Source organism: Aptenodytes forsteri, unplaced genomic scaffold (genome assembly GCF_000699145.1).
Source record: "Aptenodytes forsteri isolate BGI_AS27 unplaced genomic scaffold, ASM69914v1 Scaffold492, whole genome shotgun sequence".
In the NCBI taxonomy this organism is placed as follows: Eukaryota; Metazoa; Chordata; class Aves; order Sphenisciformes; family Spheniscidae; genus Aptenodytes; species Aptenodytes forsteri.
This window is the reverse complement of record NW_008794172.1, coordinates 1,043,086-1,069,517: the sequence shown is the minus strand read 5'-3', so window position 1 is coordinate 1,069,517 and position 26,432 is coordinate 1,043,086. Positions and strand designations below refer to the sequence as shown.

At 56.0% G+C, this 26,432-nt stretch overlaps 4 protein-coding genes across 4 annotated transcripts; all 4 read right to left on the bottom strand.

The window, feature by feature from the left end:
* Positions 1–1,440: 1,440 nt before the first annotated feature.
* LOC103902382 (membrane primary amine oxidase) lies at positions 1,441–4,777 on the bottom strand. The gene is made up of 4 exons (XM_009283432.2): positions 3,199–4,777; positions 2,814–3,099; positions 1,908–2,037; positions 1,441–1,743 (listed from the first exon to the last, which is right to left on the bottom strand). Exons 1-4 carry the CDS (start codon positions 4,760–4,762, stop codon positions 1,441–1,443), a joined length of 2,283 nt encoding a protein of 760 aa, XP_009281707.1. The 5' UTR covers positions 4,763–4,777.
* Positions 4,778–6,024: 1,247 nt separating this feature from the next.
* On the bottom strand, positions 6,025–11,229 carry LOC103902372 (membrane primary amine oxidase). Its single transcript, XM_019473001.1, has 4 exons — positions 9,636–11,229; positions 7,509–7,794; positions 7,136–7,265; positions 6,025–6,626 (listed from the first exon to the last, which is right to left on the bottom strand). The coding sequence occupies exons 1-4, from the start codon at positions 11,227–11,229 to the stop codon at positions 6,342–6,344; spliced, it is 2,295 nt and encodes a 764-aa protein (XP_019328546.1). The 3' UTR covers positions 6,025–6,341.
* A 2,065-nt stretch (positions 11,230–13,294) lies between these two features.
* Positions 13,295–15,525, bottom strand: LOC103902361 (retina-specific copper amine oxidase). The gene is made up of 3 exons (XM_019472926.1): positions 14,692–15,525; positions 13,947–14,562; positions 13,295–13,383 (listed from the first exon to the last, which is right to left on the bottom strand). The coding sequence occupies exons 1-3, from the start codon at positions 15,523–15,525 to the stop codon at positions 13,295–13,297; spliced, it is 1,539 nt and encodes a 512-aa protein (XP_019328471.1).
* A 4,656-nt stretch (positions 15,526–20,181) lies between these two features.
* On the bottom strand, positions 20,182–26,061 carry PSME3 (proteasome activator subunit 3). The gene is made up of 10 exons (XM_019473076.1): positions 25,975–26,061; positions 25,583–25,645; positions 24,979–25,083; positions 24,620–24,668; positions 23,875–23,987; positions 23,273–23,341; positions 22,964–23,031; positions 22,751–22,805; positions 22,420–22,506; positions 20,182–21,917 (listed from the first exon to the last, which is right to left on the bottom strand). The coding sequence occupies exons 3-10, from the start codon at positions 25,036–25,038 to the stop codon at positions 21,837–21,839; spliced, it is 582 nt and encodes a 193-aa protein (XP_019328621.1). The 5' UTR covers positions 25,039–25,083; positions 25,583–25,645; positions 25,975–26,061; the 3' UTR covers positions 20,182–21,836.
* Between the last annotated feature and the right edge of the window lie 371 nt (positions 26,062–26,432).

The following is a 26,432-nucleotide window of genomic DNA, read 5'->3' as shown; positions in this document are numbered from 1 at the left end:
TGCAGCAAGCCGAGCTGGCTCCTGGGGGGACGCACCGCTGCTGTTAGGGCTTCTCGAGCCCATCGCAGTGGGGCCCTGGGCAGACCCAGCTCCCACGGCAAGGGGTCAGAGGGGACGGATGCCCACCATGCCCCCAGGGACACGTTGGCCAGCGCTTGGCATCTACAGCCACGTGCCAAGGCCAGGCTGTGGGGCTGGAGCTGAACCACCCTCACCAAGCCCCTCAGCCTGGCACAGTGGGGATGGGCTCCGGAGGCTGCGGGATCCCGCAGCCTGGGGCTGTGCATGCAGCCGGTGGCGCAGGAGCAAGGGTCCCTGCGCTGGCAGGGGCTGAGCGCGCCGGGCAGCAGCCAAGGCCAGAACCGATTAATGCGGCTCGGTACAGACGTTACAGATTAACTCCTTTGTTTGTCCCATATTCCCCGGCAGGAGCCTCCTGCCAGCACCTGGGGTCCAAGAGCACAACCAGTGCACGCTCGCACAGCTGTGCCGGGTGCTGTACGGGCCCCACGGCCCTTGGACCTCCGCAAGCACTGCAGAGCGCAGCCAGGACTGTCCCTTACGGGGCACCAGTGCCCACAGTGTCAGCAGTGCTGGGGCTCCGGCCACCAGCCACAGGAGCCGCAGCAGCACCCATGAGCTACGCAACAGTTTGGTCAGAAAAAGCACCCGAGTGCCTGTTTATTGGGGAAGGGTGGACACAAGGCAGCTCAGCCCGGGGAGTGCCCATCCCGCAGTCCTGCAGTGTGCTCTTCCTGTGGGGTCCTGATGCAGCCCAGCGCACCGTCCCTGTCCCCAGAGCTTGGCACTGCCGCAGCAGCCAGAGCTCAGTGTCGCCTGGGCCCCAGCAGCCCTGGAGCTGCAGTGGCCGCGGGGCCAGGGTGAACGTTTTGGGCATCCTGGAGCTGCTGGTCTCCCGTGGCCCAACGCCCCTGGGCTGCGGCCAGGCCACAGCGGCTGCCATGCCACCTGCTCCCACCACCCCGGGCAAAATCTCGGCATGGACCATGGCTCCAAGGGGAGCTGCGGCTTTGTGCAGTGCCCAGCCCTGGTCAGCACCATCGCCCTGCGTGCACCGACCTACCTTGGGGAGGGGGGCAGGAGCTCCGGTCCCAGAAGATGAGAGCAGCCATGGGCACCCCACAGCCCTTTGGGTGGCCTCCTGGATGGAGTCTCCAAAAATCACTCCTAGGGACTGTTTTTCAGAGGCTTTGTGTCCGCCTTCGGCAGCATTGCAGTGCCGAAACGAGAGCTGATCTCCTCTGAAAACCTGACCCTGAGCACGCGACATCCCAGGGATGGGGAGGGCAGGTCCTGGTGCAGTGGCAGAGCCAGCCTGCACCCACTGCTGCCGCTGGAGCCCCTCCAAGGACGCACCTGACAGCCGGACACGGACCACCCACACCAGTGAGGACAGGGGCAGCAGCGGCCCCAGCCCTGTCAGAGCCCGCCGGGCAGCGGGGCCAGGCTGAGGTTGAGGAAGCCCCCATAGTGGAAGGGGGGCAGGTGGGGGGCACAGGCGACGGCAGGGGGCAGGCAGGCGAGGGGGTTGGCTCCGCATGCTCCGGCGTCCTGCTCGCTGCTGAAGTAGACGCTGTCGGGCGAGTCCACTGAGGGGTCCTCGTCGAAGTAGTTGTAGGGCCTCAGGAAAAAGCCAATGCCGTTCCCCACGGTCACTGTGTTGGGGACGTCTTCGGCGTGGGGGACATGCAGGAACCCCACAGAGATCCAGGCGACCAGGTCCTGGGCAGGAGGGGAGCCGGGCACCCTGTCAGGCTGAGCGGGACCCTTCCAGCCTGGCAGCCGCCCAGTTTGGCTGTGGGATGGGTCAAGCCTCTGGCCAGGGCAGGAGCCGGGGTGGCACCCGCGGTGCTCGGCTCCCCTCCACCCAGGGGACCCCAGCTCACCTCATTGGTGATGGTCTCGTTGTTGATGAAGTCGGCAAAGACAATGGTGGGTGTCCAGGGGTCATTCTGGTTGTAGATGCTGGTGCTGGTGGGCTCCTCCTCCTTCCGTCGTGTGACAGCCAGCTGGTACCTGCCAGCACAGGGAGCAGAGTGGCTCGTCAGTGCCGGCGCAGGGCAGGGCGACTGCTACATCGCCGCCTGGGGATGCACCGGCAAACTGGCTGGATGCGTCCTTGGCACGTGCCTGGGGACACAGTCTGTCCTGGGTCAGGGAGGGAAAGGGCTGGCACAGACTAGCGACAGACAGCAGCCCCAGCACCTTTGGGCTCGCGGGGGATTGCTCGCTGCCCGCGGCTGCTCCAGCACGGCCGGGAAAAACAAACACGTCTAGGCGCAGATGCTGCTGCTCGCTGCCTGACACACTCACTTCAGCCACAGCCACTTTTAACTTCTACAACCTCCCCCAGAATGTGAGCCCTTAAATTTCACCCTGGCAGTGAGCCAGTTCTGTGTTCATCCCAAGCATTTTCCAAAAGACGTTCTGTCCTTACATAAAGATATCAAGGCTTTACACTGGGGATACCAGAGCTTCCCTTGGGAGTTCGTCCTACAGCCTGGTTGCTCTCACAGGGAAAAACACATGTGATTACTCTAAATTAATCTTATCTCGGGTCAGATTCCTGCCTGTGAACTACTATGAAGGGATGTCATTGAGCAACTTTCCAAGGGATTTTCAGAGCCAAAAAAATATGCATGTTCGCTGTTTAACCCTTCCCTGCAGCCTGGCACAAGCTTGCTGGGTGGCAGCAGTCCCCCTCCGCTGGGAGGCAGGAGCAGCTGGGGACACGGTGGCAGGGTGGGAGGAGAGGGGTTGGGGACCATGCGCGCCCCAGCCCTGGCACCCACCTGCCCCAGCTGATGGATCTCTCCATGGGGCTGCTGGTGGGCAGGTGCTCCCCGGCAAAGCTGGTGATCTGGATCCGGTAGCTGCGTGGATGTCCCCACTTGTTGGACTTGGGGCTAGCAAAGGAGATGTAGCGGGGCATGGGGGCATTAAGCGGGAACGCCGCCTCGTCCTCCCTCTCCAGCCTCTCCCTGCGGAGGTATGGCCGCTCGATGGTGTTCTGCATGCTCCAGGGATCTTTCACGAGCTCATACCCCATGTCTTGGGTCTCCAGAGAGTTCAGCTGCCCTGTGAAGCAGAAGGGAAAACCCTCTCAAGCTCCATGCCCTGCGCAGAGCTGCAGCCCACAGTGAACCGCAGCCATGCACAAAGGCGCCCAAGACCTACCGTCGACATCCAGGTCCACCTTGTAGTGGATGTGGTGGAGGTGCATAGTCCCCAGTGTGTGGGGCCCAACCCTGTTGCCATAGTTGGTGCCTCGGCCGTGGAGGAAGGAGGAACTGATGTAGCCAGTGGCGTGCACCTGGACCTCCACGGCCCCGCTGCTGTGGAACATGAAGTCCCAGATGTAGTCGTAGTTGATGAGAGTGGAAATGGCACGGATGACTAGTGTGTTTTTCCGCAGCCCACCGTAGTACAAGGACTGTGAGTCGGAGAAGTGGCGCCGCAGAGGGAGGGCAGCGTCATGCTCAAAAATGCAGAGCGAGTTTTGGTTGGTTTTGGGGGTCTCTGACTCTGCCAGATAGTGCCGGTCCACGTAGGTCGCCATGTAGGGGCAGTCAAGGCCCCGGACAAGCTCGTAGGCAAACCTGCCGATGCCGAAGCTCCCATCAAGGTAGCGGGTTGACATGCCCCCAGGGCAGTTGGAGCTGTACAGGGCTAAGGCTTCCTGGAGACTCAGCTCGTAGACAATCCTCTCCCCACGGTACCTGATGTCAAAGAGGCGTGGGCCGGAGTTGGGGTTCATGCCGAAGGTGATGCTCCAGCCCTGGAACGTGACGCGGTTTTCCCTGATGCTGTAGCGGGGACCCTGGGGCTCGTACTGCAGCGGTCCCGGAGAACCGGGTGGGTGCCTGGGTCTCATCGAGCCCAGCACTGCTTTGGCCTGGGGCTTCTTGATCCTGACAACCTCCAGCAAGTTGGCCACAAATGCATCCTCCAGATCCCCCATGCTGGCAAAGTACCGGCCGTTGTAGAAGACTTGGTGCAGCCGCCAGCAGGAGACGTGGAGATCCCCATGCTCCACCAGCACCTCCAGCCCCACCGGTGAGAGGTAGTAGCCGGTGCCAGGCACGCTGTGGAAAAGGACAAACCAGGTCACGCGGTCGCCAGACTTGAAGCCCCGCGGGGCCGTTGTGAGGATAGCCAGGTCAGTCCCGTCGGACTTGCAGCACGCATCGAGGAAGCGCGGTGCCTTTCTCAGCTCCTGCTGAATGAGGGCATTGATATCCACATACTCGTTGCCGGTAACAGGTCTGCGGTGGTACGGCACCTTCCCCCCGTACTTCTGCACTGTGATGTCCCGGTGATACGCTGGCGTCGGCAGCGGACCCACCACGTACTCGGTGACGTTGGGGTCTGGCTGGTTCCCAAAGTACAGCACAGCCAGCGCCTCCCGGGGGGGGCGAGCCCCACCACCATCCAGGAACCGCAGCACCTCTGCCTTGGCGGGGACCTGCACGTCGACAGAGGCGATGCAGTTGTCGGAGGGTTTTGCACGCGAGGCATCGACCAGCTGCACCCCAAGGTTTCCCTGCAGGTACCGCACCACTTGCACCATCTCTTCGGGTGTCAGATCGGCAAAGACCAGGCTCTGGCCGCCATCGGTGTCCTCCTGCTCCGGGGGCTGGTGCTGGCAGGGGCTGGGGGCCCTTCCTCTGGTCAGCAACACACAGACTAAAGCAAATATCGTGGCTAAAGCTAAAACGAGGAGGATGAGCACAGTTTTCATGTTCGTGTCTGCTGAGGCACTGAGAGTTCCTGCAGTCCGGCAGGGTGTGTTTCCAGCTGCAGAATCCTCCCAGTGACTCTCCAACAGAAGGGGCTGGGTTTGGTTGGGTTTGTTTTTCCCTTGTTTTCTCAACGGGGAACAGCCCGGGAGAGCTCGCAGGGAGATGTTCTCAGATGTGCCTGGGATTTGCTGGGAACCATAAAAGGCAACTTTGCTCTGCTTCCCCCAGAGGGTCATAATTTTAAGTAAACTTAATGCTTCTGCATCTGTCCTTCCCCTCTTGTCCTACATGCTACGCTGCAGACCTTGGAGAGGACAGATCCAGTCACTTGGGGGAAATAAATGCATCTCCCTGCACCTCCTTCTCTTAACCCTGCAGATGCAAAAAGCCAGGCAGGCAGCAGAGACAGCAAGGATGACGCTCCTCTGTGCAGAGCACTGCTGAGCACAGCACCGTGGCCCCATCCTGCCATGGCCCTGCCGTCACCAGCAATGCCTCTACAGCCTGTGCAGAGACATGGCAGCATCACACGCTGCTGCCGACAACCCCACACGTGGGAAGGCACCGGTGCTGCAGCCAGGAGGGAGAGAGAGGACAGCTGCTTGTCACCCCCCCAGAGGTGGCTTCTGATCCTGGGCTATATCCTGGGATAGACAAGGCTGTGAGGAGGGGGATGAGGGCTCCAGGGCCCACTGAGCATCCTGGCAAATGGGCAGTGGTGCTGGCCGTGCTGCACCGTCGGCAGCCTCGCAGCTCCTGCGCCCTGCTTCGAGCCTGGAGGAGGGCTCTCATGAACCTGGCCAGCATTGGGCTGCGATGGGCTGAGCTGGCCCACGTGCTGCCCGCGGGGCTGAGGTTCACCTAGTTGGTGCAGAGGCACCCGTGGTGACAGTGCTGGCACAGGGACAGCGAGACACCTCCCTGCAATAGTCCCCTCCATTCCCTTCACCTGCACCCAGCAGCGAGTGCCTGAGAGCTGCAGCCTGAGCGGGTCCTGGCTCTGCCCCCAGCCTCACCCCCAGCACCCACAGAGCTCGGTGCCAGCGCCCGCCTCGGCCCTCTCCCCAGAGCCCGGGGACTCCCCAGCCCGTCCTTCCTGCCCTCTGGCTGGACCATCCCCATGCCCGGACGGGCACCCAGAGCCTTGCTGCTGGGCCAGTTTGTGGATGCAGGAAACACAGCGAAGACCCAGCATCATCCTCCCAGCAGACGCTGCTTTAAGTCATAAGAACGAGACACTTGAGAGAGCACTGCACCAGAATCATTTTCATTTTTTTAACCTGAGATAGGCACTACACAACGCTTGCTTCTACGGCAGAGGAACAGGATTTTCTCCCGACTTTCCTCCTGCAACAGACTCAAAGTCAGCAATTAACAGAGATAACGTAGACTCCTGTCTGGCATCATGCCAGGAAGATTATGCTTCCCTTTTAAAGAGCACTATTTTAAAAGCAATGATAAAAAGTGAAGCCATTGCACAACTGGAAATTGAGACAACTTCACTAAAAAACTGAAAATCTGAGACAGAACAGTCAACCTGGTGTCTCTGACTGTGTCTCCTAACACCATCCTGTAGCATCAAAGCCTGCTTATATTTTGGAAACCATCATAGGTGAACGGAGGGAAGTTTGGCAAACAAGAGGCAGTTTTGGGCAGGCATGCAATAGGGTTGATTTCACATGCCGTGAAGTCCTGCTCGCTGGTGAAAAACACGCCATCGTGCGAGTATATGGAGGGGTCCAGGTCATAGTAGTTGTAGGGTCTCAGGAGAAAGCCGACCGAGTTTCCCACCGTCACAGTGTTGGGAATATCCTCAGAGTGCGGGATGTGAAGGAAACCAGTGGTTATCCAGGCAACCAGGTCCTAGGCAGGGAGGAGCCACAAGACCACGGTTATTTCAGAAGCCTGGAGTGGGAGCAACCAAAATCTGCGCAGGGGCCATGGAAAGTTACAGGAGAGCAAGAGGGGACCTCCACAGGCACCAGCTCAGCTGCATTCCCACGTGCTGAGCTCCCCCCTCCTGGGAAAGATCCCCTCCCTTCTCCAAAGACCCGCCCGCAGCCACGGTCGCAAGCGTCCACCCAGCAGAAGGGCCCTTGCCCTGACCCCTGTGGCCAAGTCCCGGCCTCGCAGAGATTTTCCTGACATTTTGCCAGCATTTCTCCATAGGGAGAAATGAGCTCCTGCTCTGCACTCTGATCTACGCGGTCTGACCAAAGCACCAAGCAGATACACAGGAAAGGGGATGCTCAAACTCGCTTTCCTCATTCCCCGGGGCTGCTGCTCTCCCAGCTGAGCCTGCTGTCCTGCAGGCAATGCTGGGGTCGCTTGGCCCCTGGGGCAGCTCTCCAGCCCAGGGTACCCCCGCCCACCTCATTGGTGATGGTCTCGTTGTTGATGAAGTTGGCGAAGGCGACGGTGGGCGTCCAGGGGTCGTTCTGGTTGTAGATGCTGGTGCTGGTGGGCTCCTCCTCCTTCCGCCTGGTGACGGCCAGCTGGTACCTGAGGACAAGAACAGAGATGGGAAGCAGCGCTCTGGGGCAGGGCAGAGCTAAAAGCCAGATCCCCAGAGAGTCTGCAGAGCACAAGCCTGCTCCTACGGAGTAACCCCGTGGGGTTCCTCCTCCCCGTAGGAGAGCGTCTGCCCTGTGCCTCCCCATCAAGGAACATCCATGCGATGCCTCCCCAGCCAGTGGGGCTGGGGGCATCTCTGAGAACCTGCTGTCCCAGTCAGAGAAGCCTGACCTTGCCCAGCTGATGGCCCTCTCCATGGAGCTGGCTTCGGGGATGTGGTCCCCAGCAAAACTGGTGATCTGGATCCTGTAACCGCGCTGGTGGCCCCACTTGTTTTTGCTGTTGGCCGCGAAGTAGATGTATCTGGGCATCTTCGACTGGAGCCGGAAGGCAGCCTGGTCCTCTGTGTCTAGGACTTTCTTGGTGAGTCGTGGCCGCTCTATCTGCTGCTCTGGGCTCCAGGGAGCCCTCACCATCTCAAATGCCATGTCGTGGGCCACCAGGGAGTTTTTCACCCCTGCAAAGCAAAAGCAAAGTCACTGAGGAGCGTCCCCACAGTCCCCTGTGCCCCACGGACATCACTGCAGCCAAAGCTTGCTCTCCTCATCCTCCCTTCCTGCACCCCGGGTTCCGAGCACCGGCTCCTGCCTGTGAGAGCAGCTACCGCTCCACAGCTCCACGGCAGCATGACTATACATCACGTACATTTATCTATGGCTGTGTGACTGTACATTCGTCTGACCCAGGCAACACCACACCGTGGCAGACACCACCATCCATGGGGAGACTCCCCCTCTGCGAGGGACAAGAGGGGAGCCTCGACCCAGTGCAGAAGAACAGGTTCCCAGTGCAAGCACAGTCTAATTAACTCGAGCGCCTGATGGCCCAGGCACTGTGTTTGTACTCATCAGCATGCATCCTGCGAGCTGGAAAGCACTAGGAAGAGTCCAGGCTGTGAGACATTTGCACATCACAAAACTGGAGCAGCGCTGTGCAGTTCAGGTCTTTCCACAAAGAAGAGTCATGAGCCAGAGGCTCAGAGCAACAGGAGGGGCACAAGAGCAAATAAATCTGGGGACAAGACAGCAAAGAGCTGGCTGAGAGCACTCGAGGGCCAGCGCCAGCACGGCTCTGGCAGAGGGGCCGGTGCTCAGCATCCGCTGCCTGTCCCAGCTGGAGCGCATGGTGTAACACCCTCCCGTGCTCCACTCCCCTCGGCCCCACGTGAGTTTCCAGCCTGCATAAAGGCCATTTCAGAGCTGAACCTCTGGCCATCCTGGAAGGTTTGAGCAGTGCCTTGGGCCTGAGCCCCAGGGCTGCCATCGAGGTCAGCACCAGAGCCAGAGACCCATAGAAGAGGATCCACGCCCAGCAACCACCACCGTGCTTGTTTTCTTCCCTTTTCTGATGTAAACAAAACTTCTAACCCCACACTTCCCCTTCCAGTGATAGCAGTGACACTCTGATTTCATCTGCCTTTTCACTGTTCTTGCAGTTTTGCAATCCTCCATTTTTACCTAAGTACTCAAAACTCATCCTAAAACCACATGGAACAGTCTTTAAATTTGCGTTTCCCAATTAAAAGGAAATTGAGAAATTTTTAATAGATGTCAGGAGCACACAGCAAATGCAATTTCAGCAGGAGTGTGAGGACAGATTTGTGGCATAAATGGTAGGGGAAGACCTAGAAAACTGCAGCCGATGCTCCCGTTGCTGCTGTGAGCAAAGGATCCCTTGTACCCCTGGCAAAACACAGCACAGCCGTAAGCTCAGAGCTGGCCGCCAGCCCAGCATCTGCCTGCTGTGCCCGCAGCCCTACAGAGAGGGCAGCTGCCGGTCCCACTCGCACACGAGCAGCGGGAACGGCTCAACAAAGCTGTAGGAAGTAGGAATGTGAGCTGGAAACCACATCCCAACAAAACAGCTTGATCAACTCCGACTATCATTTGGGGCTCAGGACAGGGGTAGGGTGCGGAGGGAAAAATCCCAACTTCTGCAGAGCCTCGGAGCCATCGAGGCCAACGGGGCAGAGTCTGTTTGCCCAGGCAGGAGGGGAAGGACCCCTTCCCATTAGGGGCACGGGCTGGGCACATGGTGGTGCTGGCGTTACCCAGCCCAGGAAGCCACAGCTCTGCACGACACTTACGGGTAACTGCATGGGACAGAGGGGGAACCTCTCCCTGTAGGACAACAGCTTTTCACTGCTCTAAAAACAGAAGGGAGGCAGCTCTGTGTCAGCACACCATCCTACCCCACATACAGAAAGAAAAATCTGTAGAAGGATCCAAAAAATGTCAATTTGGGGGAGTCTAAAAGTACTCAGGGAGGGCACAAAGGAGAAACAAGACCCAGACCTACCTCCCACATCCAAGTCCACTTTATAGTTGATGGAATGGGTGTGTATCGTACCCAGCGTGTGCTCCCAAACCCTATTGCCGTATCTCAGACCATCCCCGTGGAGAAAGGATGAGCTCGCGTACCCCGTGGCCTGGACCTTGCCTTCGATGGCCCCGTTCTGGTAGAAGATGAAGTCCCACACGTAGTCGTAGTTGCCCACGGTCGCAATGGACCGAACCACCAGAGCAGAGTTGACCAGCCCCCCGTAGTAGAGCGACTGCAAGTTGGAGTAGTGGCGCCTCAGAGGGGAGCCCAGGTTCTGCTCAAAAATGCAGAGGGAAGCCTTTCTCTTACTGGGGCTTAGGGTCTCAAACAGAGAGTGTGTGTCGACATAGGTGGCCGAGTACGGGCAGTCGACCCCTCGCACCAAGGGGGAGGTGTAGCGCCCAATGCCAAAGCTCCCATCCATGTACCTCGTTGACATCCCTCCAGGGCAGTTGGAGCCGTACACTGACAACGCCTCTTGGATGCCGATTTCATAGGCAACCCTCTCCCCCTTGTGTCGGATGTCAAACAGGCGCAGGCCGGTGTTCACGCTCATCCCAAAGGCAAAGCTCCAGGCCTGGAAGAGGACGTGGTTGTTCCTGATGCTGTAACGGGGACCCTGGGGCTCGTACTGCAAAGGGAACAGCGCAGCCGAAGGCGCTCGGGGCTTCATGGACGAGAAGTCCCCATCCCGCGGCGCTTTCTTCACCTTCTCCACGCTGATGCGACCCTGCACGTAGGCGCTCTCCAGCTGAACCATGTCCCTGTAGTACTGCCCGTTGTAGAAGACCCTGTTCACCGCCCACCGGGAGATGTCCAGGCTGCTGTGGTCCACCAGCACCTCCAGCCCCACCGGGTGCACAAAGAACCCACTCACGTTCTGAAACACGATGAACCAGGACTTACGGTCCCCGGACTGAAACCCGTGAGGGGCTGTGGTCTGAAATGCCACGTTGGTGCCGTCATACTCAAACACTTCTTTCAGGAAGGTTGGGGCTGCAGCAAATGCCACCGTCTCTAAGAATGCTCCCACCTGCTCATACTCACTGCCCAGCATCGGTCTGCGGTGGTACGGTACCTTCCCCCCGTACTTCTGCACTGTGATGTCCCGGTGATACGCTGGCGTCGGCAGCGGACGATACGCTGGCGTTGGCAGCGGACCCACCACGTACTCGGTGACGTTGGGGTCTGGCTGGTTCCCAAAGTACAGCACAGCCAGCGCCTCCCGGGGGGGGCGAGCCCCACCACCATCCAGGAACCGCAGCACCTCTGCCTTGGCGGGGACCTGCACGTCGACAGAGGCGATGCAGTTGTCGGAGGGTTTTGCACGCGAGGCATCGACCAGCTGCACCCCAAGGTTTCCCTGCAGGTACCGCACCACTTGCACCATCTCTTCGGGTGTCAGATCGGCAAAGACCAGGCTCTGGCTTGTGGATCCCATCTTCTCCACGATGCGGGGCTGGGATTCACAGCTGGGTGATCGCCTCCCCCTGCTCAGCAGCATGCAGGAGAGAATGAAGATTATCACCGCAGCCCCAACCAGGAGAACGTAGGGAAGTTTGGGGTTCATCTCTCCGAGTGCAGAGACAGTGCACGGGGTTCGGCTGCAGCATCTAGAGTATGTCCCTCACCTGCAGACCAGGCTCTTAATTCATTTGCCGACTGTGGGTGTAAACGCGTCGCTTGCGAGGTGGGGAGGGAGCCTGGAGCTCGCATGGGACTCCGAGAGATCACAGGTCCCAGCCAGTTCAGCCTGTTTCCTCCCCACCCCAGACACACCAAGGAAGCCAGCTGGGGAGCTGGTGCCTGACTCACTCCTCAAGCTACTGATGGGTTTCTCCGCTGCAGGGTGACACCATGAAGAGTCCCGGCCTCGGTCTGCCCAAGGGCCTTTGCTTCTCCCAGCGTCTCCCAGGACACCCCGTCCCATCTCATGTGGGAGCGCAGCGATGCCACAGGGGCAGGCTCAGCCAGCCCCGTTCCTTCTGCACCCCGGTGCCTCGGGACCAGCCCCACTCCCCTGAAGGGCTGGTCTAGGCTGGTGCTCCAGGACAGTCCAAGACCCGCCGGCTCCCCAGCACCTCCATATGCCTGTTCTCCCTGTCACCATTCTCTGCCACCTCCAAGTCCCTCCCAACCCTGAGGGAAGGAACCTGGCAGCTCCAGCCTGGCTCCAGCTGTGGCGGACTGGCCGAGATGAGAGGAAGCTCCCTTGCAAGAACAGGCAGCACTCGCCGAACCCCTGGCAGCAAATGCAAGTGACGGGCAGCACCTGAGGCGGCTGCACCAGGAAGAGCAGAGGCTGCAGGATGGCTAACAGGACACGTCTGTCCCCATCCAGCCATCCCAACTCCACTCCAGCAGACAGGATCCTTGGACAAGAGCTGTCACAGACAGAAATGGTTACTGTCAGGAAACTGTTCAGTACTCCTGACTGCACGATGGACCTTCCCTAGCGAGGAGAGCAGCGAGCAGCCCTTCAGAGGCAGCGAGCAGGGGGCCGGGGCGCTGGGGCCACCCCACCGTGGTGCGAGGCAGTTGCTCCTGCATGGCCACCAGCTTCTGCAAGGCTGGCCCCACTGTGCCCAGCCCCACACAAGGCAGCAGCAATACATCACCGACAGCCGAGAATGGCTTTCCAGAGATCGTGGTCCACTTCACACCCTTCTGGTGGAGACAGTTTGAGGCACAGGCAGGGGCTGAAATCGCTACAGCACTGGATCAATTTACCACTCTTGCGATCACGTCGATTTAGGAACTTATGTTTTCATTCTCACTTCCAGCCAGGGAATAATTGCCCTTTTTCCCTGCAGGTCCCACACCAGCCTCAGATCAGGATCCAAGAAACCTGTGTGGGAGATAACCCATTTTTGCTGTGCTGCAGTTTTACCTTCCCTGCGCTCGGAAGGTGGGGATCCTGCAGGGCGCCTCTCAGGCACGCCATGCGGCCCCGAGCCCTGCTGCTCGGGACAGGGCTCCCCTCCCTTGCTAAGGGGAACAAGTCTGGGATTTTACACGGCTCTTCTCAAGACCATCTGGCAGCAGCCAGGGCTCAGGGGCTGTAAACAGAGCAGTGAACTGGGGGGCACAGCAGTCATGGAAAAGGACCTTGCCACCACACAGGAACTGTATTTTAGCATGTTTTCGAGCCTTGCTTACAGGAAGGAAACCAGTATCAGCCCTGTTTTCAACCGTAATGACAGCAGCAGACCTTTCAAGGCCACACAAACCACTGCATCGCAGGCAGGTACAAGAGAGGACACATGCTGGCACTGAACGCTTGCACTGGAGTCAGCTGCAGCTTGACGTACATAGTTCTCCGATTACTCCCCGCAATCCAGGAGACAGCACGGGTTACTGGAGCTGCATTTCTCCTCGGGCTGGTACAGAGGCAGTCCACTTCCTACCAGCGATCTCTTTGGTCCTGTGCAGATGTAAAACATTTTTTTTCCCCCTTACCTTTTACAAAAGCAGGTTTCAATAACAGACACCTAATGCTGCCAATCTGTGCCCCCAGCACCACCACTGCCCTTGCACCTTCCCAGACTGCAGTTACTGGAATGGCCTTTAAGGGGAAGCAAAGCTGTCCTCTCAGGCCGAGCATCCTTGCGCCTTCCAGGGCGGATGCCAGCACTTCACTGCTCAGCCCACCAGACGGTGCAGAAGGAGCTGCTCCTGGACTCAAATAACCCTCCACAGGGATCCGCCGCCAAAAACCGTGACTCTGTGCAGGAGCAGGGGAATTCACTGGCTCACTACAGCGGCTTTGCAGCCTGAGACTCAGAATCCAACTTACAAGCGTTTCCTCAAAAGAGAAGCGGAGATAGAGCTGCATAAGCTCATCCCTGCGGAGCACCAGTCCAGCTGCCCTGCTTTACGCGGGGCAGTCGAGATACAAAAAGGACTTTCCCCAAGTTACAAGGAGCGCCAGGGCCAGCATCAGGCGCAGGAAGAACAGGCTCACACCTTCAGCCCTGCAGACAGGGCTGTGTCTCCCTGTCTGCCTGGCCATGCCTGTGGCAAAACTCACTGTGCCAGACATGAGGCCTCAAGGAAACACAAACATTTTTCAGCTGCTACCTTTCATGCTTTCCCTGGGCTGAACACAGAGCTCCCAGACCATTCAGACTGCCTTCAACTCCGTGACCTTGACAGACTATTTTATACATAGAAAAATAATTTTGGAATGAAAGAAGAGGTTAGGAGAGTGAAAAAGCAGAGTTCCAAGGTCAGTTATTAGGAATTCTACAGACGAGGAGGCAATCCCCCCAAAGCTCTGGGGTTTACCAGTATAATGGCAGACATTATAGGAAGACCCAGACCTACCTCCCACATCCAAGTCCACTTTATAGTTGATGGAATGGGTGCGTATCGTACCCAGCGTGTGCTCCCAAACCCTATTGCCGTATCTCAGACCATCCCCGTGGAGAAAGGATGAGCTCGCATACCCCGTGGCCTGGACCTTGCCTTCGATGGCCCCGTTCTGGTAGAAGACGAAGTCCCACACGTAGTCATGGTTGCCCATGGTCGCAATGGACCGAACCACCAGAGCAGAGTTGACCAGCCCCCCGTAGTAGAGCGACTGCAAGTTGGAGTAGTGGCGCCTCAGAGGGGAGCCCAGGTTCTGCTCAAAAACGCAGAGGGCATTTTTACTAATTCTAGAGACGTGGGAATGAGCAAGGTAGTGCACATCCAGATACGTCGCTAAATAGGGGCAGTCGACCCCTCGCACCCCGGAGGTGGGGTTCATGCCGAAGGTGATGCTCCAGCCCTGGAACGTGACGCGGTTTTCCCTGATGCTGTAGCGGGGACCCTGGGGCTCGTACTGCAAAGGGAACAGCGCAGCCGAAGGCGCTCGGGGCTTCATGGACGAGAAGTCCCCGGCGCTCGGCGCTTTCTTCACCTTCTCCACGCTGATGCGTCCCTGCCGCTCTCCAGGCTGCTGTGGTCCACCAGCACCTCCAGCCCCACCGGGTGCACAAAGAACCCACTCACGTTCTGAAAAAACGAACCCCCGCGGCGCTTTCTTCACCTTCTCCACGCTGATGCGACCCTGCACGTAGGCGCTCTCCAGCTGAACCATGTCCCTGTAGTACTGCCCGTTGTAGAAGACCCTGTTCACCGCCCACCGGGAGATGTCCAGGCTGCTGTGGTCCACCAGCACCTCCAGCCCCACCGGGTGCACAAAGAACCCACTCACGTTCTGAAACAAAACGAACCAGGTGATCCGATCTCCAGACTGGAATCCACGGGGGGCGGCTGTCAGGGCTGCTAGACTGGCTCCATCATACTCCATTACTTGACGCATGAAAGATGGAGCTGTGGGGAACACTTGGCTTTTTAAAAACCCTGCCATCTGTTTGTATTCAACAGCCAGTGTTGGTCTGCGGTGGTACGGCACCTTCCCCCCGTACTTCTGCACTGTGATGTCCCGGTGATACGCTGGCGTCGGCAGCGGACCCACCACGTACTCGGTGACGTTGGGGTCTGGCTGGTTCCCAAAGTACAGCACAGCCAGCGCCTCCCGGGGGGGGCGAGCCCCACCACCATCCAGGAACCGCAGCACCTCTGCCTTGGCGGGGACCTGCACGTCGACAGAGGCGATGCAGTTGTCGGAGGGTTTTGCACGCGAGGCATCGACCAGCTGCACCCCAAGGTTTCCCTGCAGGTACCGCACCACTTGCACCATCTCTTCGGGTGTCAGATCGGCAAAGACCAGGCTCTGGCCGCCATCGGTGTCCTCCTGCTCCGGGGGCTGGTGCTGGCAGGGGCTGGGGGCCCTTCCTCTGGTCAGCAACACACAGACTAAAGCAAATATCGTGGCTAAAGCCAGAACGAGGAGGAGCAGCACGGTTTTCATGTGCATGCTGCTGCTGGTCCTGAGGCATTCACAGCAGCTTTCAGAGCAGGGTTTCTAGCTGCTGCCTCTGTCAGTTTACACTGCACTGGATGGATTAGCACGGAAAGTACAAAAGACTGGGAGAGGCTAGGGGAGGAGATCTGAAATTCGTGGTGACCAGAAAGGGCAGATCTCGTCTCTCAGCTGCAGCCTTCTCTGTCCTCCTCCACGAGCAGTGCCCTGAAAGAACTAGTGGAGATGCAGGGTCAGTGACTCAGACAAGTTTCACATAATTCTGTTACTTTTTCAGTCCAACCTAGCTTCCTGAGGCTGCCTGTAAAAACGAAGATCCTGTAGTCAGCCTGAGGTGGCTGGGACCACTGCGAGACTCTGACAAGCTGGGAATTGTTGCCACACTGTAGAATTTCACCTCTTTGCAACTCACCGAATTTCCTTGTTTATCAGGCTGCTTCCTTGTAAACATTCTCCCTGGCAGCATGATTCCAAGCTTGGAATTACTTTTTATTTTATTTTTTTAAATCTTCCACATGGAAGCCTTTGCTGAAAACACACCCATCTGTGTAGTAGTAGAAAAACTTTGGCAGGCATGGAGAGATGTAGTTCAGGATGAGATTCAGGCCCCAATGCGCTGAACAACTAGCTCTTAGTTTGCACCTTTGAACAGCTATGAACTAATTAATCCCCCAGCATTCCACTGAAACAAGATGACGCAGCTTTTGTCTCTGCCTCCGACTCGAAGATAAACTGAGGTGCAGCTTCTGAGAAGTTCCCTCAAGGACAAAACAACCCCCAACCTGCGGCATCCAAGCAGGCAGCCGATGGCAGTGCCCGCTATCACTGTGCTGCCAGGCTGTCGCCCAGGCCGAGCAGCCACCTCCAGGATTTCTACCAAAGGTTGTGACAACTGCCCTCTGCCATCCCCGCCGAAGGGGTGTCTGCTGGTCTCAGCACTGTTGAAAGGCCTTGGCAGAATGAGGCAGCCAGACAACGGGACTCGGTACTCCATCCTGCCACGCAGCAGATGCTTGGGCTAGACAAGACGCACCGCTTCAGCTACAATCCCTGCCTGTCCCTGAGCTGGTGCTGAGAAGCACAAGGCATCCAAGAGAACCAGGGCCGGAGATTCAACCCAACATTTCCACTCCTGCTGCCAGCCTCACCTCACCTCACCCTGGCCTTCTCTTCCTCCTCCCGTCAGAGTTTCCTGGTGGGAGACAGCCCCCCCCAGCCTCGGCACGGCCTCCAGTTCTTCCTCTGCAGCGGATCTTGCCCTGGACTCAGCCCCTCCACGGTCCTCCAGCCGTGCTTACCAGACACCACGCTGGTAGGCAGAAGGCCACGTTGCCATAGGACACACTCCATTATCCTCACCACCACTGGCAGCCTCAGCCTTCTTTAGCCCAGGCTGCAGCTGTGCAGGTCAGGGACACGCACGTCCACTCCGTGCCAGCACACGTCATCTCTGCCTCACTGGCCATCACACCAGCAAAGCCGGCAGAGCCACAGCAGTCAATTCACACGGCCGCTGTGCCAGAAGAGGGGCTCACTCTGTGGCACGGACACAAGCAATGGGGAGAGACAGGACAGATGAGAAGAGAGCCTTGGCTACACGGGATGCAACAGCTACAGGTTTCACAGGTACCCTGCTCTCATCAACTTTCAACTGGCCTCCAGTGGCAGAATCAGACGCCTCTGACTAGCCCCAAATTAAGCAAAGAAGTGCTGACTTCCAAGTCAGTCTTTCAATCCATGAAGTCAATGAGGCTTCGAGGATTACTTGGGGTTAGGCTTGAAAGAAAAAGTCCCTTTTGGTGTAAGCCTAGAACATGGTATCCTTTCACTCAGAGTGCAGAGAGGAAGCGCTCTTGCCTCAGTTAAGGTTTAGAGCAGAGCCAGGACATACCTCCTGCCTCCCAGGAATTCAACAAGCCTTCTGCTGCAACACGCACCTACACAGCTGAGCCAAGACTGCTGCACGAACCTCCGAGGCTGCATGCACAATGCTCACATTGACATTTCCTTGGAGAAGTACAAAAAGAGCAGATCATTCAGTTTTGACTTTGCCTCTTGGTTTTGCATCCCAAGTCCCTAAAAGTCAAGGCATAGGCTGCAATTACAGATGGTCATTTTTCAAGCAGCACAGCAGTAGTTTAAGAGAACTGGACAAATTCCACAGGCCTTACTGCCCCACTAATCACAACTCAACCCTGCAGCTTGTCTGGGAGATGTCTGAAAATAAAGCGTGGTAACACTCTTAGTTCTGTGCATGTTGGGTGTTTGGAAAAAAAGAGAAACCCCAACCTGTAATGACGTCCCCACAACAAACCAACCCACAGCACGCATCCCAGGTCTGCAGGATACAGATGACACAAACGAAGCTTTCTGTGCTGCCTCTGCCCCACTACAGGATACGTGCCACGGATGCCATGTCTAATACCACGCTATTTAATACTGTCCATTTCTGCTGTACTTTTCAAGCTGAGAACTTTTAAAGCCTATTACAAGCAACACAAGAATCAGCCTGCGCTTTCTGGGAGCTCTGTTTCAGAATAAACAGAACAGCCCTAAATCCACCTCCATCTTGCAGTAGAAATTTCAGGAAGCAGAGTAATTAACTGAGCCTCCAGAGCCAGGAAACCTGTCTGAATACCTAACTGATGAAAAGTGAGCAGGGATCTTTAAGGGCCACACGTACCACTGAATTGCTTGTGTGCCTTCTCCAAAAGAAGCCTGAAGCAGCTTAAAGCTAACCTAGAATTTAAAAAATTACATGTCTCACTAACAGCAGCATAACTTGTTTATGCCCTGTTTGGTGCACATACCTCTTCCCACAACTCAGCTCCCCAGTCCGATTAGCCCATCACTCTGTCCCTCACCTAATATGGAGAATTCGCATCCCACCGGTTTATTTTGGCCACACGGTTGCTTTTAGGTACTGCCCATCAGTACATCTTATATTTGCTAAATTGTCCACGTCTCCCAAACAAAGCAAGGAAGAGAGGAGTTTGCTGTTTTTCGTGCACACAGAAAGGTAGAGGTGGCAAAAAATAGTCTCTGAAATTTATGGAAACCAAAACCAGAGACAGACAGCTTTTGGCTCAGGGAAACTCAGAGTCAGTGACTGCCAGACAGCTGGGTAAAGAATACAGAAAACACCTTGCCAACTCTCCTGACACAGGCAAGTCTTAAGCATATCCCAAGCCAGACCTCAGACTTTGGAAAACTCCCACTCCCATTCTCTCATCTCATAGGGTCAAGCTTGCGTAAAACAGAAGGGTGGAAATTGCTTGCCCCTTACCCATGCCGGCTATGTTTCTGACAGCGTTTGCGTCTGCACACAACTGCTGTGCCTTTATTCTCCTCTCAAAGTTTTAACGGTCACTGCATATAAGCTGGGATGTCTCAGGAACCTGTGAACTGGAGCCCTGACGGCACGCTGCCACTCCTCCCGGAGAGCAAAGCAGAAACCACTGCACCGAGACTGAGGAGTGAAGATCACGGACAACAAACCCTCCCCTGCTCCTGCAGATGAACCACGCTCCCTGCCAACACCCGCCAAGACAACCATCCTGGATGCTCTGTCCTTCCACAGGACTGCTGGCACAGGCCTCCTGGGAGTTCAGTTTCTTCTGGCTGTGGTGAGGAGGAACCCCTCGTGCTGCACCACATCGAGTCCTGCCAGCAACTGTCCTTCCTTTGACCTCGGCCCCCAGCGACCTGTTTCCAGCTCAACTCCCACCTTCCCCGGAGCAGCTCAGGCACCAGCAGGACTTTCCCACACCGCAGGAAGCACCGTGGGGCAGGCGGCCCTGCGGGAGGCAGGAAGCGTCTGTCCGCAAGCAGCTGCCCCTGCTTCTCAGCAGCTGAAGATTTCGAGGCTGGACGTGCCAGGCAGGAGCCCCGATCTGCAGCGGCCGCTCCTGGGGCTGGGCACGGGCCCCACCTAGCGGCACCCCGGCCGGGAAGGGCGGCCAAGCCCCGGCCAGGCGCCAAACTCTGCCTGTCCCGGGGGCAGGCTCACAGTGGGGCCTGCACCCCAGTGGCTGGGGGACAGGACGCTTAGGGAACAGGAGTGCCACTGGAGAGGTCCCTGCACCCCGGGCTGTGGTGCGGCAGACATGGGAGGAAGCGCAACAAGAACAGGCACGATTCCCTGGGGAGAGCAGACGACGCTTTGGCTGGGGGATTGCAGGGTGGCCTGCGTTTCCTTTGGTACCACGTACATGGAGCAGCCAAGACAGTAACGGACCATGCACCGAACACACGCACCAGGCATGGCATCCAGGCGCCTGCCCCAGGACGGCGCTGCAGACACCTGCTTGGCAGAGGTGCAGGAGCAGCCACGGAGCAGGCTGCTTAGAGAAACACCACGCAAATCTCTTGCGTCTGCTTTAACTGAGATGGCCCAAGTCCCGCACACTGGGTTGAGATGGGACAGATCACGTTAAACCCAAGACCGTCGGCCTAATGTAAGGCATGCTAAAGGAATAGAAACAACCTACAAAGCAGTGCATAGCAGTTTACAACACAGTCGAAAAGAGGAATGAGGAGAATGCAGGGAAGGAGCAACTGGATGTGAGAAAGGCAGGACCAGAACAGACGTTAACACTGCACAGCCTAAGAGCTCAGTATCACACACAAGGGGCTACCTTAAAAGAATTCCAAGTACCTTATTTTAATTTCTTGACATGGTAAAAGTTTACATAGTTTCATCTGGCAAAGAGAGCCGAACAAATTAAAAGGAATCAATACAAAGAAACACAAGGGGAAGTGCTGCTCCCAGACAGCAGCTAGAACGCAGTTGGTTTGTTACTGAATATTTATTAGTGGGAAGACTAAGAGTTGACTTACTACAAACAACAACAGAAGAGTCTATAGCAAGGGCCAGTGGCCCTCCACACTCTGGGCAAATCCCTGGGAAACCAGCAAGAGACAACATGGCTCTTAGATGTGGAAGCAGAAGAAACAAAAACAAAGTAAAAAAAGGAAGGGGGAAAGTTCATTCCATTTGTCACTGTTGTTACAATGAGGTTAACACAACTATTAAGGCTACTGCACAATAAGAATATACGGGTGTAACAGCAAGACCTGGGAAACAGCAAGGTTCCTGCAACAAATGATTTAAAGTTCCCTGAATAAGGGACTTAAGTAGAAATACTATAAATAAGAGAATTTTGGAGCCTGCAGCGTTATGGGCCCACTTGCCACACACAAAAACTGACGCAACACAACCAGTCATTTCCAAAGGGGTTTGTAATGGACCATGAAACGTTCCGGTGGCTTAGAGGAGTCACCAGGCACACGAGCGTGCCCTTTGCAGGGGAAAGACTACAAGGTCTACAATGGTACTGGGTGGGTATCGGCCATCCTCACCCCCAAGCACCAACTGTCGCAGCTGGCCTGCTCTGCCCAGGCAGTGGGGAGCACTGCCAGGAGACAGCGGGTCTCAGTCTGACCACGTGCGGAGACTATCAGGACTTTAGTATCGGACCTCTGGCTCCTCCCTTCTCTCAGCCTGGGCAAAAGCATCTCATGCTGAAGGGGCGCTAGGACGTATGTGAAGTAACGTTGGTTTTAGCCAAGAAAGTGGCTCTAGTCAAATCGCAAACAGGAGCAGAAGCCACCTGAGCTCACGACCAGCCAGGAGAGCAACCAGCCCTAGTTTCAAGCACCACCTTGTGCTCTGCACTGATCCAGCCAGAACTGACAAGGCAGACAGATGGGGCAGGCTCTGCTGAGTCAGAAGACAGCCAGAAAAGGAGTGCAGACCGCTCAGCGGCACTGGAGCGTGGCTGCTGCCACCAGCCCAGAAGGGGCAGGTTCCCCCGTCTTTGCAATTGGTCAGTGCAGAGCACTGGCGGCAGAGGGGCCCAGCTACAGCCAGCAGTGAGAGAGTGAGCTTCTCCACCACTGCACCGCCACACGGGCTTGCTCTCGTGCTGAAGACTGTCTGCCCCATTCCCAGAGACCCCAGTGAAGCCTCCAGCCAAGAGATGGGACAGGACGAGGGCTTGGTCTCTAGTGTCGTTCCTACCCAGGCAGGAAGAAAGGATCCTGCCTGGCTGGTGCTCTCACTCTGCAGTAGCCTCTAGGGCACCCAAAGCAGCACGGCCTTCTCATTACCAGTTACTAGAGGGAGGGAGAGCTCCTGAGACCTGAACAAAACCAATCACAAAACTAGGCGAGAATTTCTTTAGAGTTTAACTAAGAATGCGATACTATTTCCAGCCAGTTTCCCATCTCGATAGTCACGTAACAAACCAAGGCAATGACGGTCTTTAGTTGACTGAACAGTTCTCAAGTTCAAACGTTGACACTTAATAGAGGGTCTCAGCATTGCTGCTCCGAGGCCTCTTGATCTTCTCAATGTTTTTAAGGATCATGTCATGCAAAGTGACCTGCAAAAAGGGAGAACAGGACTCAGACAAGGATGAAGTCATCCAGTGTTCAGCTTTCACAACGAGCAGTGGTTAAAATAGCAGCACAGCTCACCTTGGCACCACCCTCAGCCCCGGCGTGCAATCACACACCTAGTTAAGGGCTTCTTTCAGCCAGACTTTACAGAAGCCACTGCATGTAACACCAAAAGGAGAAGATTTCTTTACAAACCCCAGGAATGGCTTGTACTGCATGAAGAATTTAGGATCACAGGTTCCCACAGAGGTGGAAGGAATATTTTGTGCTAGACTCCTGTGAATGCTCAGTTGGAAACACCTGCATCTCTAGGTGGTGGAGAGGCAGTCTGCTTCTCTCGTCAGAGCCAAAGCAGAATGGGGAGGAGACAGGCTTCTTGCCAGGACTAGGTGCACTCACAGGGAAAGGGGAGAGCAGCAGCAGGGTCAAAAGGGCTCTCTCCACTGCTGTGCAGGGAGCCAGTGCAAACTCCGGTTTTTCACTTACATATTGATTCCTCAGCTCTGAAATGATCAGGCGCAGACTAATGTACTCCTTCTCATCGATCTCTGTCACCGTGCGGCGGTAGTCCTCCTACAGAGAGCAGACGCATGGCTGAGCGGCCTGAGCTCAGCTGTGTCTCCCATACACCAAGGTCCTACCTTTTACAAAGGAATCCCCCCTTGCTCTCCTCTAACGCAGATGTCCTGCATCCTTGTACAATTGCCCCTTCTCCCCCAGGACCCTCAGCTCAAAAAGGACAGTGATGAAGTGGCCCAAAGAGTCCCAAAAAGCAGCAGTACGTAACACGTAAATCTCCACTTCCCCGTTTACTTACCACATGAGGGTACTTAGCTATTTTGGAAACCAACTTTGCTCTTGTGATATAATATCTGGTAGGAAAAGGGAGAGACTAAAGGTCAGATAAATAGCACCAAGATTTTTTTCAGGCCCAAGCTGCCCTAGAAAAGCTGGGGGACCTTCCCCAAGCACTTTACTTTTCCCAAGAGGATCCCCCCCAAAAAAAAGAGGCCTGTTCTTGCAGGCCTACCTAGAAATCTGGTCCAGGTAGGACGCCGCCTCACTCTCCACAGTTCGAAGCTCAGCAACTGTTTCCTCCTGCAGGGAAGACAAGGAAGCCATTAGCTTCACGAGACTGCAGCTGGCCTTCAGGGCTCTGAAAGCAACATGTCTCAGCAGTGCCATGTCAACCTCAGGTTTGGGTTTTAAAACCTAAGCCAACCCCATGACTGCAGCTACTGGATACCATCAAATGAAAGATTCAGAGGAACCCAAGAGATCCATGTCCCTGGAGCGCAGCTCTCTCCTGCAGCAGGGCATAGAGCCAGTGGTGCCTCACCTGAATAGAAACACCAAAGTTGTTTCCATCTTCTATCCTGGGGATGAGAAGCTGCACCCACATTTTCACCTGCAGTGGAAAGATCGCAATACTGATCAACGCCAACATCTCCACAGAGACCTCTCTCAAAAGTTTTACCAAAAGCCCCCCAGGACCCTGCCTTTGCCATGCAGCTTGTGATAAACTGCAGGTCCTTCATGCTCATGCAACACTTCTGAGGAGATCATTTCCCACATGGCTGGGACACCACACAAGCCAGCATGAGCAGTTTCCCATGGGAAGCTCTCCGGACTGTGCCACAGAAGCTCTCAGCAGGTGTCTGTGACTGTGCAAAAGCAGGGTGAAGAAAAGCCTCAAGGAAGGAGCCTGTGTAACAGACATCATCCTCCTTCAAGAGGTGAACTACAGAGCTCGCCGAGGGCTCAGAAAAACATTATTTCCCTACACCTACCTCCCAGCCACTTTTAGACACTGTAATACAAATCCTGCCTTTCCTCACCTACAGAATACAGAGGGGCCTGCCCCTTCCACTCAGAGCAGCTTTGCCTCTCCAGGAGCAAAAGCATCCTACTGTCTCCACTCGCTCCAGTGCTCATACCCACCGTATTACACTTCTCAATAAGCAGCCTGATTTCTGGTTTCACTTTCTCAATGATGTCCACCAGCTGCTGGTTGCTCTTCAGCATCCCATTGGGCATCACGAACACTTTGGTACCTAGGGGCAGAGGAGAAAAACACCTTGCATCAGCAACACGTAGGAACGGCTGCGCCAGGGGATCAGACCGAAGGTCCACCTGAGCGTCTTATCTCCCGCAAAGGCTAGTAGTGGACACTGAGCCAGGCTATAGCTAACCTGTGGGGAAAGGGTAATTTGACATGGGATAACAGCGATTACCACAAAGGAAGGAAAAGAGAGAACACAGAGCGGAGACGAGAGCTGAAGAGCTCTAGGCTGCTGAGGCTGGGCGCAAAGGATTTTCCTGATGCATGTGTACGAGCTGTTTCTGCCTCAGTTTAATCCAAAGCCTGGTATCTTCCTCCAGAGAAGGAGAGCTTTCAGCACAGAGCCACAAGGAGACCAGCTGCCTTGGTCAGCAGGCCGAGCTCAAGCAAGTACTACGTATGTCTATCCGACAAGTCCTAATTATGCTTCTGAGAGCTGGAACCTGACTCCTCCACAACAGAACGTCTGTAGGTCAGGCTCTGAGAGGTTGTGGGGACAGGCCTGCATGAGCAGCAGCTGCTGTCAGGACAGGGCAAGCGGGGTTCACGTGACTTCATACCCCTAAGGCATGGTGCACTGGTTCAGGGGGCAGGCAGCAACACAAGAGACTTGGGGATTCTTACCCTGAAAGGTCTCTTCGCGGTCTTCCAGCTTCCTCTTTTTCATATTTGGCTAAAATATACAAAACGTTTTACTCACAAACTAGTCGTAAGCTATAACAGTGTTGCAAAGGAAATAAGGAAAAACTTTAGAGCCTCTGCTACGCTCCTGGTTTCTAAGCATTCTTCTTTAAAAACAAAGGAGGACTGCAGAGCACAGCGTTACCTCCAGCAGACTTCCCAGGCTCGAGAGACAACTTCCTAAATAGCCTTTGGGAGAGCCATGGCCTGCTATCAAATAAGAATATCCTACTCCAGCACAGAGCAAGCCATGCAGTTTTAATTAACAGAAGTAGGGATCACAACCAAGAGAGTAACCTTACCCCATCCAGTCCGTCATGGCTGTTCGTGAGAAGAATTGGGTCAGGCACTGGGAGGTTCATGTCCGAATGGATCTGAGTGAGATCATGAATATTCAGGATAGGCTCCTGGAAAATAAAGCAGATTTGTTGTTTAATTATGAACGAACAAATTCTGTCACACCAAACACAATGAGAAGACAAAAGATTCAGACCTCCCTCTTATCCAACCATAAAATAAAGATGAATGAAAAAGAAGTCTAACAATAGGCCTGTGACGAGACCTCCCTCCACCCAAGAACAGCGTGCCAGCTCCAGACTGTGATCAAAGCTATCAACTGTCTGCAACGCTGGAGTCCCTGTGAGACCACAGCATTGCGAAGGACAGCCCGAAGTTGCCGAACATGTAAGAAAGATAAATGTGGTGATCACACAAAGAAAACTGAAAAAGGAAGCATCCCCACTAGAGCTAACAGCACTCAAATGCACACAAGCAACCGAGCCACTGCTTCCCGTCTTTGTAAGAAGGTGAAATACACAAGAAAATACACAGGGTGAGACCTGCCTCGTCATTTTCAACACAGAGCTTGAAGATGAGAAAGGATACAGAGCACAACATATTCCCTACCTTAAGGAACCCATCGAGTTCTAACAGCTTCTTTGGGAAAAAGTTTGCCACCAGGTCTTCAGCCTGAGAGAGAAAGAAGAGACGATGACGTGAAACAACGCCGCGAGGTTCCCGCTAGCGGGCAAGAACGCCAGGAAATCAACTGCCCAAAGGCAGCAAGCAGGAGAGAACACAAGTTCTGCCTGCTGCCAACCGTCACGCTAGGCCAAGGTGAGAGGATGCCAGGATAGCCACAAGGCTATGTAACCTCACTCCAGCTGGTGGCCGAAGCTCTGAGCGCCGCTAAGCTTCCCGGAGAGGCTCAAATCGCAATCAAGTCTGTCAGAAAGATACGGCCGAATGGCCTCTTCCCTGTCCTATCACGCTCTGGGCAGTGGCAGAGGGATACTCACCTCGCTCGTGATCCGCTCCCTGAAGGAGTCAACCTGTAGAAGGAAAAAAGCAACAGTTCAGAGCTACTCCCAAAAAACAGGGCTCAGCGCAAGCCAAGCGCTGCGCCCTGCAGCTGTGGAGTTCAGCTACAGCCTGAACCCCGGATCGCTCCAGGCGCAGCTCTCGTCCTCGTGAGAAACGTCCGAGAGCTGGAAGAGCCTATAAACACCGAGCGGCAGCTGCCAGAGGATGCCAGAAGCAGCTCCCTGCCCGTCTTGCCCGCAGGGGCTGGGCTCAAAAGGACGCTCCAGAAGCGCGAGGGAAGGTGCAGAGCAATGGGGGAGACCGAAACCCGCGCAGCTCCCGCCCGGGCCGGCTGCGGCACGGGGCGGAGGGGGAGATCCGCCGTGCCGGACACGCGCAGCCCGCGCCTGGGCCAGCGGCCCCCCTTCGCCAGGGAACCGCTCGGGGCCGGCCG

What these genes read in the sequence shown, in the direction of transcription:
- PSME3 (XM_019473076.1), bottom strand. Translation starts at nt 25,038, where the DNA reads ATGAACCTCCCAGTGCCTGACCCAATTCTTCTCACGAACAGCCATGAC. An exon ending in GCCATGACGGACTGGATGGG is followed by an intron (nt 24,669 to 24,978) that starts GTAAGGTTACTC and finishes TGTATATTTTAG; the next exon opens with CCAAATATGAAAAAGAGGAA. An exon ending in CAGAGCTGAGGAATCAATAT is followed by an intron (nt 21,918 to 22,419) that starts GTAAGTGAAAAA and finishes CCCTTTTTGCAG; the next exon opens with GTCACTTTGCATGACATGAT.
- LOC103902382 (XM_009283432.2), bottom strand. Translation starts at nt 4,762, where the DNA reads ATGAAAACTGTGCTCATCCTCCTCGTTTTAGCTTTAGCCACGATATTT. An exon ending in AGATCCATCAGCTGGGGCAG is followed by an intron (nt 2,038 to 2,813) that starts GTGGGTGCCAGG and finishes CTGTGCTGGCAG; the next exon opens with GTACCAGCTGGCTGTCACAC. An exon ending in ACGAGACCATCACCAATGAG is followed by an intron (nt 1,744 to 1,907) that starts GTGAGCTGGGGT and finishes CCTCCTGCCCAG; the next exon opens with GACCTGGTCGCCTGGATCTC.
- LOC103902361 (XM_019472926.1), bottom strand. Translation starts at nt 15,525, where the DNA reads ATGCACATGAAAACCGTGCTGCTCCTCCTCGTTCTGGCTTTAGCCACG. An exon ending in GTCGCATCAGCGTGGAGAAG is followed by an intron (nt 14,563 to 14,691) that starts GTGAAGAAAGCG and finishes AGCGTGGAGAAG; the next exon opens with GTGAAGAAAGCGCCGAGCGC. An exon ending in TAATGTCTGCCATTATACTG is followed by an intron (nt 13,384 to 13,946) that starts GTAAACCCCAGA and finishes GCTCCTGCACAG; the next exon opens with AGTCACGGTTTTTGGCGGCG.
- LOC103902372 (XM_019473001.1), bottom strand. Translation starts at nt 11,229, where the DNA reads ATGAACCCCAAACTTCCCTACGTTCTCCTGGTTGGGGCTGCGGTGATA. An exon ending in AGTGGACTTGGATGTGGGAG is followed by an intron (nt 7,795 to 9,635) that starts GTAGGTCTGGGT and finishes TTTGCTTTGCAG; the next exon opens with GGGTGAAAAACTCCCTGGTG. An exon ending in ACGAGACCATCACCAATGAG is followed by an intron (nt 6,627 to 7,135) that starts GTGGGCGGGGGT and finishes CTCCCTGCCTAG; the next exon opens with GACCTGGTTGCCTGGATAAC.